Source organism: Sylvia atricapilla, chromosome 2, assembly GCF_009819655.1.
Source record: "Sylvia atricapilla isolate bSylAtr1 chromosome 2, bSylAtr1.pri, whole genome shotgun sequence".
Lineage (NCBI taxonomy): Eukaryota > Metazoa > Chordata > Aves > Passeriformes > Sylviidae > Sylvia > Sylvia atricapilla.
The window spans coordinates 89479923-89493822 of record NC_089141.1 but is presented as its reverse complement, the minus strand read 5'-3'; the positions used below and the strand labels follow the sequence as shown (position 1 = coordinate 89493822).

At 36.2% G+C, this 13900-nt stretch overlaps 1 protein-coding gene across 9 annotated transcripts in view; it reads left to right on the top strand.

Annotated features, from left to right (window-relative positions):
* Positions 1 to 13264, top strand: part of CUL4A (cullin 4A) — a 33817-nt gene extending 20553 nt beyond the window's left edge. For 4 of the 9 annotated variants that reach the window (XM_066313758.1, XM_066313757.1, XM_066313764.1 and 1 more), the window contains 10 exons: positions 291 to 483; positions 1900 to 2004; positions 3346 to 3456; positions 3836 to 3921; positions 4929 to 5036; positions 6171 to 6284; positions 7206 to 7311; positions 10251 to 10423; positions 11258 to 11410; positions 11688 to 13264. In XM_066313758.1, coding sequence (XP_066169855.1) covers positions 291 to 483; positions 1900 to 2004; positions 3346 to 3456; positions 3836 to 3921; positions 4929 to 5036; positions 6171 to 6284; positions 7206 to 7311; positions 10251 to 10423; positions 11258 to 11410; positions 11688 to 11783 — 1245 coding nt within the window. In that variant the 3' untranslated portion in view covers positions 11784 to 13264. Of the gene's footprint in view, positions 1 to 290; positions 484 to 1899; positions 2005 to 3345; positions 3457 to 3835; positions 3922 to 4928; positions 5037 to 6170; positions 6285 to 7205; positions 7312 to 10250; positions 10424 to 11257; positions 11411 to 11687 lie in introns of those variants that run through there. The other 5 variants (XM_066313759.1, XM_066313760.1, XM_066313762.1 and 2 more) reach the window with 5 other exon arrangements.
* The last annotated feature ends 636 nt before the right edge of the window (positions 13265 to 13900 follow it).

Here is a 13900-nt window from a genome sequence, read left to right as displayed (position 1 = left end):
TGCACGTCATAGTCATGTCTACTGTGTATTTATTTAATTATTTTTTTTACTTTTGTCTTAAGTGTAAATAATCTTTAAATCAAACACCAATGTTTGAAATCCATTGATGTGTGTCTAGTTTTTATTTTAAATTTCAATGCATTTCATTTTTTTAAGAATTTGCAGTCATAACTAGTTCTGTAAAAAAAATTCCTTTTCCTAATGGTAAATTTTATAAGGGTAAATGATTCTGTTGGGGGAGATAGGTAGCACTCTGAAGTATTTTACTATCAAAAGTGTTTGTTTTACAGAACTTTGGGACAACAATAGTGGTTAATCCTGAAAAAGACAAGGATATGGTGCAAGAGCTACTAGATTTTAAGGATAAAGTGGACCATATCATAGAAGTGTGCTTTCAGAAAAATGAAAAATTTATAAACTTGATGAAGGAGTCCTTTGAAACATTTATCAACAAGAGACCAAATAAGCCTGCAGAATTGATAGGTACACAAATATTTTTCTGTAAAATATTTCAAAAATCTATAGAAAGCATGATAATGCTGCTGAGTGTGCTAGTGCAATAGTGGTGGAGTCGCATTCTGCTTTAGGAGACTGGTTTTGGGACGTGAGGCAAACGTTAACCTGAGTGCGTGGTGGGCCCTGAGAGCTTGGGTGTGCTGTCAGGGGCCTGGTGGAGCATGTCACCTGTCACCCTCCTGTCCCTGCGCTCTGCTGCTTGCACGGGGCCTGGGGCTAACAACTGCTCGGTGGAGCTCTGGGGCTGCCACGGGACTATATGGCCACGGGGAGCAGCAGCTGTGGCAAGTAAAGGGGAACTGGCTTTAATTGTGGTGGTAGAGGAGTTCTGTGGATGTTCTGGATCTCTCAGGAAGGAGTAAGTACAGCACATCCACCTGCTTTGAAGCCTAAAGTTGGGATAACAATTTTGAAGCCTTGAGTTATAAGGAGTTTTATTAGAGGGGGTAAAAAAAACCCACTACCTTGACAGGAGAAATTGTGTTTATTAAGGAGAAAGATAATAACAAATACTTTAAAAATACTCTTATTTAGTTTTTCCCTGATCTGGCAAAAGCTGTCTTTACAGTTTTGCCTGCTGAAAAACTGGAGCTGTGGCATTTTACACCAGGAGAGGATCCTGCTCCTTGGTTGTTTGTTTTTCCTCTGTACATTCTTTTGCCTTTATTTGGTTTATTTTGTGTCTTCCTTCTAAAATCAGCTTTATGTAGGACAGATTGCACAACATAGTGATACAGGTTAAAGCCATGATATGGGTTGTTGTCATTTGTGGATCATGGTGTTCCAGCTGCCACAAAGGTTTTTTTCTTACACAGAAGGTTGTATAAGGATACTAATGTGGCTTAATAAATACTTAGCTAAACTCAAGGCTTAACCTTATTTCTGGTATTCTGAAACTACTGACTGGAAAGCATTGCTTCTGTTTAAATTTTAATATGCTCCTACCAAGGAGCATGAGGGACATGGTAAACGTTTACAAAAATATAGTCCTCTTTATGTTGTTTCTGTTTCTCATAAAATACATCCATATGCATTGTATGCTTCCAAAACATTGTCTTTCAACAAGTAAGGTGCTTGTATGAGTATAACACAAAATCTGGGAATTTCTAATGCATTAATTTGAATTATTATACTGTATTCATTTTTTGCCTTGGACTGTTCCTTTTTGCAGTTCTTTTCCATTATATATAGTAGGGCTCCAGTAATATACTACGGCTGTCATTCCACTGAACATAGGGATGGGAAAATAGAAAATCTAGTGCTTATCCTGTATTTTAACAAATAGTATTTAACACATAGTAATATTTCAAGCAGGAGATGCTTAAGGAGATTGGTATTTTAGATCTATTTTTTAAGCTGTTACCTAATTTTATTTATTTGTAGCAAAATATGTGGATTCCAAGTTAAGAGCTGGTAATAAAGAAGCAACAGATGAAGAGCTGGAAAGAATCCTTGACAAAATCATGATCATATTTAGATTCATTCATGGTAAGAAATAACAGTTCACTGTTGATGCAATTAAAACTGTTCCCCTTACTGCTATTAGGGCTGCTTTCCTCTGAATGCAGGAGGTTTTTTCAGCATGAAATTCTGCTCAATTTGATCTTTAGTTCAGGTTGCCTTACACCTGGAGGAGCACAATAAATGTACTGGGATGGACACACAGTTCTGTGGAGATTGGCAAGTTACAGACCTTTCAGAGTCTTGTGAGTGGAGACTTAAGAGTTAGAGGTGATGCTGGAGGTTTTTTAACGTAAATTAACCATGCCTGTAATGACAGCCTCTCTAATGACAGTACAGATTTTCTCTTTCCTGTCCATTTATGTACGTTGTAGGCACAAAGCATGAAAACCTAACAACTTTTCAGATTGAGATGGTGAATGAAAACAGTTATACTGGTAGCTTGTCAGCTGAAGAGGTTTAATTTTTGTTAACCTGAAACTTTCACCAACTCTTTTTCTCTTCGTATTTTTTCTAGTACTGAGCTAAAGGCACAAATTTTATTTTGAACTGTCTAGTACAGAGGAGCTCTTTTAAGAGCAGATGATAATTAGTAGGTAGTTTCTGGGCATTGGCCTTTTTTATAATATCTTGATGCAGCTGGTTCATGAAACTTTGCCAGGACAGAATGGGGAAAGAAGATGACTATCACAAGAAACACTAAATGGGGAAAGAAGATGGGTGTATCATAAGCACTGAATTGGAAGGTGTTTGCAAGGAATTACAAGGGGCTACTGTAGGCAGCACAAATAGTGGCTTGGGTTACAGTAAATTTGTTCCTCTTAAAAGGGAACCTTGCTGGTATCTTTGCACTGTCAATAGGAGGAAGCTTGGGTTTAAGGTGTGAAAGTTTGTGGGTATCAATATGACTCGTTCATTTCAAAAGGCTGTTGGCAAGCCATGTGAGAAGACTTCCGTTAAATTTTCTTTGCCTTAGGCTTTTAAAATATATTCTTTAATGCATAGAAAACCTTCTCCCCCCACCTTTTTTCTTCTTAATAAGTCAGACCAGTGGAGGGAGAATGTTCTTCTGGAGCCCAGAGTAATTTCATGAGTTTTGCAGCTGATCCAGTGGAAAATACAAGGCAGCCCAAGTTCCTGGGGCAGAAATAAAAAACTAAATAAAGTAAAAATTCTGCAAAATATGTTAAAAATTACTAAAATATTAAAAGAACAAAATGTCTACATGTTGTTCTTCACTGCTGCATAATGAGTATTGTTCTGCTAATCAGCTTTTCATGAGAAAGGCTTGTGTCACAAACCTGAAGGTCAGTTAGGTGCAGATAGACTGTATCATTTCATTTTATTTTTGTTTCAATTTCCTTACAGGGAAAGATGTATTTGAGGCATTTTATAAGAAAGACTTGGCCAAAAGACTGCTGGTGGGAAAAAGTGCATCAGTAGATGCTGAGAAGTCCATGTTGTCAAAGCTTAAACATGGTAGGTGTCTTTCAGATGTGTTGAATTTGTATTACTTCTTGGCGTGCAAATTGGAATCCCTATTTTCTCTTGCTTTTAAGAAGTGACAAGCCAAATTTTAAGTAATAGCTGGACAGCTCTTAACTTATATACTTGGGGAGGTGGATATATATATATGTATATCAGACCTTTCATTATGCTCAGCAAGAACTATCAGGCTGACTTCTTAGGTATGAGACTGGTTTATTTAATGTACCTACAGAGGAGCAAAATCCTGAAAACGTACCTATTTGTGGGTGCTCTGTAACCTGGTAATGTGGCTCAGCTGTCTCAGGTTAAATGTTTCACTTGTTCTGTGCTTCTTTTTAATTATGGGATCTTTGCCTTTTTTGTGTGACAGAATGTGGTGCTGCTTTTACCAGCAAACTGGAGGGTATGTTCAAGGACATGGAACTGTCCAAAGATGTCATGGTACAGTTCAAACAGGTACCTTTAGCTTTTGTTTGTATACTCAATTTTCCACAGTCATGGAGAGGCCTTTAATGGTGCTGTCCCTTGGATTAAGCTAAAATTAAACAAAACACCTTTTGAGCAGGTCCTAGCCACAATAATGGTGTCTGCTTACTGTTCTGTTTATACAACAGGATTTGTTTATTGTATACAATAATTTTATTGTATAATATTAAAAATACAGTTTTATTTGATTCCTTTTAAAGTAAATTAGTCTAAATACCACATAGTAATTTAGTTGACTGACATCCTTGGAAGTCTGTATCCCTTCACTCTGTAAACTGGTGCTGCTCTGATGATTTTTTTTTTGTGAATGGCCCACACCAGAGAAGCTCCCTGAAGGTTGCTAAGTGCACAGAAACTGTGTGTCTCAGCCCCGAAGTTTCCAACCTGATGGTGACTGATAATTGCTTGCAGGAAATACTGTACATGCTCACAGTGTTGTTGCATTTCTCTCTGGCTACTTGTTCTGGGACCTTACTGAAGTCAAGATGCTGGGGTAGAGATCTGATCCAGGTCAACACCTGTAATAAAATACTGTAGTGACTCTTCTGTCCCAGATTTTGCAGTCTGGCTTGACTGGTGCTCTACTCCAATTATATGAAAAAGTTCTGTCTAACAGGTGTAAAAGTTCAAGGGGATCCTTTTGAGCTTACAGCCCTTGCCATGATTTCTTTTCTGTTACTTTATTTGCATGTGAATAAAGTTTTTGACCTTAGCACCCTGTATAGACAGTGGTCTAGGCTATTTCAAGGCATGTTGATCTTTTCTTTGTTCTCCTAACTGCTTGCTGTGTTTTGAAGTTGGGGAAGTGGTCATTAGTTAGTTACTGAAAATCCTGGTAGAGGATGTCTAATCAAGGACGTGGCCTGTAAGAATTTTTTATTGTTAGACTAGTCTTAAATTTCTAATTTAAGTACATACATTTTCTAATTTAGTAAGGCGACAGTATACTTGAATAATCTTTGTCTCTTGTTTTTTAGTATATGCAGAACCAAAGTGACCCAGGAAATATAGACCTGACAGTAAATATATTAACTATGGGATATTGGCCAACTTATACACCTATGGAAGTCCATTTAAATTCAGAGGTTTGTGTTTGAATTCTTCTTCTAAATGCACTTTACAGAATGGAATCATTATCACAGGGTGCATTAATGCCCTTCATTTAACGTTTTTCTGCTAGATATTTAAGGGGGTTATGTAATTTTAAGGATTCCAGAATTGCAAAAAATATGTGGCTTTTTTTCTGTGTAGTAATAATAGTATCATTGCCTTACTTAGAATTGCAGGCAGTTACTAAAAAGTTTACAATTGGTCAGTTTAACTTAATTTAGCCAATCTTTAACTGCATTGCTTAGGCACTTTGAACTAGCCAATAGTTATGTTATTGTATATTCCTTTTTTTAAAGATCCTTTCTCTGTTCCCTGCAATGTGTCACACAAAACTAGCCCCTGCATTTAAGTAATACTGCCTGAAAAATGATTGATTGTTTCCAAGTTGAGAGATTTTTGCAAAGCTCCTTCCAGGAGTGATTTAGGTTGAAATGTGTATTTGGAGTCCCTATTTCCTACAATATCTTGCTTGATCAGATGTGTGGGAAGCACTTCAGAGGTCAGAGGTGGTAGTGGGGTTCCCACTCAGTTTGGAACATATGGAAGCTCTTGTACTCTTGTTCTTGAAGTGTCTTTTTCTCCATGGCAGACTACTGAAGGAACCAGCCTGAGCGACACGTTATGAAAATGGAGGAGTAGAACCCTCTTACTTGGAAGTAAGAGGGCATAAAGTTGTGGAATTGGACTGAGTTACATTCCATCCGCAAATTACAGGAAGAACTTAAAAGCCCATGGTACTAGCCAGTGTAAAGTGTGAGATGGATGCTTGTTGTCCCATGACTTCTGGGTCAGATTCAAAGGCTGGGACAAAACCAGTATCTCTTTTGAGGTTTAAAACCCTTTACTAGGGAGTTTATTTTACTGTTATTTAAAACAAAACAAGTAAATTAAAAACCCAAGGAACAATCAGTTATTTTTGAATTGTGGCTTTCTTATGTGCATAATAGTGCCAGTCTACTTGAGAGCAAGATTTTGCTCTTTAGATCAAGTTTTTCCCACAAAAGCACCTATTATGAAACATGATTGAGGAGAAGAAAGATTACATTTATGAAATCTTTTTATATCACTGCACTGATAAAATGCTATTGTTTTTTCTCTTTTCTTAACAGATGATAAAGCTTCAAGAGGTATTTAAAACCTTTTACCTGGGAAAACACAGTGGTCGAAAACTTCAGTGGCAGACCACTTTAGGGCATGCTGTCCTAAAGGCAGAATTTAAGGAAGTAAGTTTGCTTGCATGATGCTTTGCCTGTTATGTTAAAATTTAGGTGCATTATTTAGAATCTAATCATATGTTGTATTTTTTTATTAAGGTAGTAACATTTTTGTGGAGGAACAATCACAATTCAATACTGTTATTTTGTACAGAAAGTAGGTTTTTTTATTATTAAACTAAAATACTACCTAGCTAACAAGACAGTGTGATACCTTTTGGTAATATTAATTTGAAAGGAATTGTTGCTCATTCAAATAAATTAATTTGTAATAAAACAAGAAATTAAAGCAAGAAAAAGAACACAGCTTTTTTTTATGTCCGATTTGGAATTGTTTTGATTGTAAGAATCCTGGTGATGCTTTTTTAGTATGCTTGACATACATAAAGGGACTGAAGGGTGTTATGTGATAGCTGTGGTTAAAATTTAAATGCTTCTTGAATTAAATAACTGCACTGTTTGTTCATGTGGTTTTGTTTTGTCTCACGCAGTATCTTGCCTTATAATAGTGCAGCTTCACTGAGCCACAGCAAAGATAAAAACCCCCTTGAACTGTTTTACTAAATTGCTATGAATATTAACTTGAATTAATTATGGGCAAATTCACTATTGATGCTGGCAACAGCAAAATTTCATATATTGTAATTAAAATGAAGTGAAGGATGTGAAATAAATACCAGGCAATTTTAACAAGCTTCTGCTGTGTATCGTATTATTAGTGTTAAAGGAGGGAAAAAAAAGGAGGTTTTATGAATATCCTGTCTCCTCAGTACTACATTCAGACATTCTTCTGTGTGCCAAGCATTCTAAAAGGCATATCCATTCTTCTAGAAAGAGAAAAATTAATGTATATGTTCTGTAACTGTCAAATGTAGGGGGTACAGTAGAAAATTCTCTGAATATTACTATTATTTGTTGTTTCTCTTTTAGGGGAAGAAGGAGTTTCAAGTATCACTTTTTCAGACTTTAGTATTGCTTATGTTTAATGAAGGAGATGAATTCAGTTTCGAAGAAATTAAAATGGCTACTGGTGTAGGTAGGAAGAATGCTTTGATTCTTAAATTTATTTATTAAGTGATTGGCAATTATGATTTGGTATGTGAAGGCCTAATTTTAAGAAATTCGTCATGACCATCAGGACAAACTTATGTGCCAATAGCATACACACAGCAAAAGCAGTGAGGAAAACACTGCAGGTATTTCTTAGTGTATTTTCTTGGTGCATAAAATTAAAACAAAATTATTAGTAAGAGCTGTGTTGCACGTATTAGATTTACAAAATCTATTACTGCAATTCTTAAAATCTAAGTGGTGATAAAGACTTTCTGCTCCCTTTCAGTTTCACATACTATATTTTGAAAATGATCTGTTGTAGAATGCTGTCATTTGGGGGTGATTTAGGAGTATTTTCAGTTGAAGTGTTCTGAGAGCTCACCTGCCTGATGCCCGTTCCTGTCACTGGGGTCCCCCTTCCCAGCAGGTCTGATCCGTTCAGAGCAGTAGTGTGTGCTGGGTGTGTACTTTGTAGCTCTCTGCCTCTGCACTTGAACCTGAAGACAAAGCTGAGGAAGAGTACAGTTTTCTTTTTAACCATCTGCAGTATCTGTCTTCTGTGTTTTTATGTTCCAGGGTGGGGTTCCCCCCCCTCCCCGAATTCTTACTCTCTTGAAACAGTTACAGGCAAAACAGTGTCATCATTACTCTGCAAGTTTATACCCAGTAGTCCTTCCATGTTGAAACTTAAGATCAACCTAATACAGCAGTATCTGAAAGGGTATTTGAGCCCTTACAAGTACTAAAATATTGTAATATATTTACTAAAATGCTGTAAAATGGGGATACCAAGAATCCTTTGTGGTTCAGAATGATGCCTTGCAGAAGGAAGTACAGCCTGGGTGCTTCATTGTCTCAGTGTCAGTGCTTCAAGTTAGTCATCCTCTCTCTTAATGGTAAGGGAGCTGAAGAAAATCCATGCTAGTAATAATAGTTATCAGGATAGTCTGGAGAGGCTCATTAGGTTGGAGTACAGAATGTTTACAGAACAAACAAAGATTCATGCAAGCCTGATCCAGGTCCTGCTCTCTCATCTTGGATTGTTGTCCCTTGGAGCTTGCATTCTGGCTGCCTGACAGCAACTGATAAAATCTGCTGTGTGGAAATCCATTCCATTATAGCACAAAATAAGGAATTCAGTGGACTGTTTTTAAGACAGGTGGCTGGAATTGATAGTTGGGAGCTAACTATATGTCATTGCTCTGAGCACCATGCCTATATCTCTCCCCTCTGCAGAAGTAGTATAGAAATTTAGATAGTAAGAACAGTTCATGGTCCACAGTGTTCCTGTGAGACCAGGATGAATAGCACAGAAGCACAGAATGGGTTGGATTGGAAGGGATCTTAAAGGTAATCTAGTTCCATCCCCCTGCCCTGGGCAGGGACACCTTCCATTAAACCAGCCTCGTCTTGAAAACTTCGAGGCAAGGAGCATCCAGAACTTCTCTGGACAACTGTTCTAGTGCCTTGCCACCTCACAATAAAGAATGTATTTCTAATACCTAATCTGTTCTGTTTCAGTTTGAAGTCATTCCCCCTTGTCATGTCACTACGTGTAAATTTACAAGTTCTTACCCATTTTTCTTGGAGGGATTAACTGGCCATGGTTGGAACTTGTGTTTTCCAATCACTATTACAGTAAATTATCATCAGCCTCTTTAATGAGATTGTCTCTGGTACATTAGGACAGTGAGAAAATGCATAAGCTGTTACTCAGAGAAAGAATGGTCATCTTCTCTCTAATTGTGCTGCTTTGAGATGTGCTATCCAAATATATTCTGTGTTTTTACTTGTCTTATTATCAAGGAAGCCTCTAGGAACTCTAGTTTTTACTTCTACTTCAGGGATTGATAGGTAATTATAAATTCCTTCCCTTTGGCATACTGTAACCTGTGACTTCCCATGCAAAGCTCCAGAGTGTTTTAACAGCAGCCCTGTGATTGAATAAAAACATGGCTCAACAATCTGCATTTACTGAGGTTGAAACACAAAAAATGTTGCAAAATGTCATAAATGCCTGTTTAGCCCACATTGTTTAAAGGAGTTTTCATTAGAAATCAGAGAACAGTTGGAAGTTTAAAAGAATTAAAAGGTTGCTCTGTGTAAAAGCTTAAGTATTTTAAAAATATCACTTATGTTATTCTTTTACTCAGCCGTACTTCAGCGCTAGATTGCAAAACCTTTCTTTCAGTTTTTAAACTAAAACTCTGTTCAGGAGATCCAATGCATATAGTGATAATTTTATACTGTGAATGAAGTAGTCTAGAGACTGCAGAGGCTGTTTCAAGGCAAAATCTTGATACAAGACTTCGCAACATAAAATAAAGTCTTAAACATTTTAATTATCTTCTTGGCTAAATGCTTTTAGCCTTAAATATTACTAGGTAAAATTTTCCTCACACATTTGTCTTCTACTTTCATGTTTTGAGAGAAGTTTGACTATAATAGCTGTCAGCTCTGTCCTCCCACAAAAGTTGTCAATTTAGACTTCCATATTTTTATTCTCTTTTTTGCTGTGTGATAAAAACATTGATCAAATCTTAAAATAGGTGGCTTTGAGTTTCTTGTCATACACTGACTTTTTGTTTTCCAAAACCCTATTACTACCACACAAAACTAAGGCAATAAAACCAAGTTTGTGTTAATGTGAAATCTATTTTGAAACTATTTTGGATGGAAAACTCACTGAGATGAGCCTAAATCCATCTTTGTGACATATATAATCCCATGCATGCTCTCAGCATTGAACCTGTGAAAGATGAGACCAAGTTTGAACGCTGTGAGCTGCTTCCTAATTGGAACTTAGAAGAAAGTATTAACATAAAATCACTAGCTTCTCAATTGTATTTCTAGATTAGTCACATAAAACTCTTGATGTTCATGTTTTGTTCTGCTTTCTCCCATATTTAAACTCCTTCACAGAGGACAGTGAATTAAGAAGAACATTGCAGTCCTTAGCTTGTGGAAAAGCACGAGTATTGATCAAAAATCCAAAGGGCAAGGATGTAGAAGATGGAGATAAATTCATCTTTAATGGTGACTTCAAGCATAAATTGTTTAGAATAAAGATCAACCAGATTCAAATGAAAGAAACAGTATGTACTTCTTGCATTCATTCAGTTTATGTATTAATTGTTTATCCATGTATCCCATATGGAAAGATATAATCGCTTGTATTTTTTGCATATAAAGAAAGTAATATTTAATTTCAGTGGATATTTCATTTTAAGAATAGTCAAGATGACTCAGAGAGGCAATAGACTTTAAAATCCCTGAACTTGAAAACAACTTGATTCCTGTGCTTGCAAATTTAAATGCCTATATATTAAACTAAAAGGATCTTGTAGATGTTTCAGTCTATCTTAGAAGTTTGTGGTATTGCTGAAGTGTTGGTACGGTATTGAAGTCATGAATCAAATGTCACCATGTCACTTCTATATTTAGCCAGTAAGAGGGCTATAGAAGTCAGGGTTGTCCCTGATTCTGCACTGAAAATAAACCTTATTTGTTGTATCAGAATCCTCATTCTTGACTCAAGATTACATATTCTCATTAACATTGGCTTGTTTCTTTTTTGCCTTTGCATATTAAATTCGCTGAAACTCAAACTAGAGTTTGACACAAAACACTGCTGTATTTGGGCTGTCAGAGTGTTATGTGTTCTCTCAAAAATATGAAGGAAGTTTATAAGATTTACTTCAATTTATCAAATGTAAAATAAGCCATTTTTTCCTTTACATTGTCCTTAATTCTTTTTTACTTGCTTTAGCAGTACACTTCAGAAATCACATGCCTCTTAGTATGCAGTAATGCAGGCATCTGTCTCAAGGATGAGTTTCAATTTATTGCCAGGGTTAACTATAGATATATAATTACGAAAAAGTAGCAACAGAAGGTGATATGATTTGTGGTGTTGTATTGTTCTTTAGGTTGAGGAACAGGTCAGCACAACTGAAAGAGTATTTCAGGACAGGCAGTATCAAATTGATGCTGCTATTGTACGAATAATGAAGATGAGGAAGACTCTTGGTCATAATCTTCTTGTTTCTGAATTGTACAATCAACTGAAATTTCCTGTAAAGGTAACTTACGTTTTTGTTTGTCAAACCATCCTAGATTTATCTAAATATATGTAAGAGATGTGTCTATTCAGCTTGTGTATAAGAGCAAGAAAAATGAAAGGTCATGGAATTAAACCCAAAGATTAAGGTATTGTGTGAACAGAAGTAAGATGGAGTATCAGTAGTACATCAGTTATATATTATGATGCATTTCTTATGTAGCTTTTAGCAATATTTTTTAAAGTATGTTTGCCTTTGTATTACTAACTGTTTTACTTAATCTCATCTTTTCTTGTAGCCTGGAGACTTGAAAAAGAGAATTGAATCTCTCATTGACAGAGACTATATGGAGAGAGATAAAGACAACCCCAATCAGTACCACTATGTTGCATAAAGGAGAAGAAATAGTTGTATTAAAAAAAATTAAAAATAAAAACCAAAATCATATATCTTCAGGACACCAAATACCTATGCTGTTCCAGACTTTCCTTTTAGCAGATTTCAGGTTGATGTATATTATTCAACCAGCTGCATGCACTGCTGTGGAAAAGAAGCAAAATGACATATTAATTGATCACCTTTGTCAAGACTTCTTACTAATTTTAAATGTCCTGGGTTGGGTTTTTTTTTCCTTCAGTTAAACTTTTGTTCTCTTGGGTTCTTCAGAATTTAGTTTTACAGTTTTGTTTAACAATGTCATTGAAGTTGGATGGAAAGGTAAAATCACCTGTGTTAGAAATACTTCTGTCATGGGGGTAAGTCTGGTTTCTTCATTTAGGTGTTCCTAACTGCATCCATAAAGTCCCTAAATGCTGCATTCTTTAGCTACAGTGACAACTTGGGTAACTTTTTAAAAACCCTTCATAGATGAACATGTATGTACAAGCAGTGTTGTTGAAACACACTGAAGTTTTGCACCATGAAAACCCTTAAACTTGTGTTCTGTTATTTTTCTTTCACGTTATTAGAAACTTCAGTCTGGTTTGGATAAATCAGGTTTTGAAGTGAGATTCTTGAAGTGCCAAGAGGACAACTGCATTCATGTGTGTTCTTAGCTGTTGGATTATTTAGCTAAAATATGAATTGTTCTATTATTACTACTTTTGCTGGCTTGGGTGGCAAAGATTAGATCTGAGTCAAAGAGGCCCTACCTCATTTTAGGGCAGCAGGCGTATTTCACTTTCTGTAATTGCCGTAACATTTAGCTCTGCCTTGAAAAAAACATCCAGGGAACCTACTGTACAGTGTGCTCCACTTGAAGAAAACAAAACGTTTTTAAAAAAAAAAAAAAAAACTTTTATGGTCTCAATATTGGGAAAGCATAGCTTTTTGTCTTGAAAGACTGAGGATTTTGTGAGTACTTTGTTACATATTGTACATACGTAAGTCAATTTGAATTAAAGAATGAATGACGCTGTAGGTGTGTTAGATAACTGTATAAGGAAGACACCTTTTCTGGTAATACTTGCAAGACTTTCTTTTCCTGAATTGTGTACTGGTATGTTTCATTCTGAAAAAGAGCTACCAAAGGAGTTTTGATTGCTACATAAAAGAGAATTTAACTGAGCAATATTTTCTTGAGAGATACCTTACTTAGTTTATGTAACATGGGGTTTGTGCATCAATTAAAAGGCCACTTCTTAAAGTAAACAATGCTATGAGGTGACGACTTGTGGAACTACGTATTAAAAGTCCTTCTTCTATCCTCTGGTGTCATTAATTTTATTAATTCTAGATTATTTTTGTTCCCTTTGTGTTTAGAAACTAAACATGTTTAGTGTCTTGTATGTAAAGCATATTTAATATTATAATTTAATGTAGACTTATTTTAATATTTGAATCTTGAGTTAATGCAAATAAAATCTTTGATGCATATTAAGTATTAATTTCTTAGCCTTTGTGAGAATGGGGCACTTCAGTTTATTTTTGTGGTTGGTTTTTTAGTGTTAGTTACACCATTCACTTTGTCGTTCACTTTTTATGTATATGGAAACCAACGAGCTCCATCTTACCAGACCTCTAAACCAAAAAAGGAATATGTGCTTCACAGAAAGGTAATGGCCAGAGAGGCTTTATCCACACTGAAAGCTGGTTGTAGTCAGCAGTAGCTGTTAGGAAGCAGTGACAATGTACTGCCTGCCCCTTCTGAACCCAAATGTTCTGGTTCAGTAGTTTGAAACAATGGCAGCACTGGTGCTATCCTGAAGATGACTGAAATGGTTCTGCCTCAAGAAGCAATGTTAATTAAGAGTGATGAGATGTGCACTTTGTCTTAATGGCCACTGACTAAGAACTCTTTGACCATGTTATTCTGGTCTAGCAATTAAAAATGAGTTGTTCCACAGCAGTGGAAATTATAAAGCCTGTCATTCTCTGCTGTATGCCCTTGGTACCTGACTGTATCATCCCCTGCAAATACCTCAAGCAGCAGAGGGGTTCTCCTTGGTTCTGCGTTTCTGCTTGTGGGAGTGGTGGTTTTGTCCTTCATTCAGCTGCTGCTCTCTACCTATC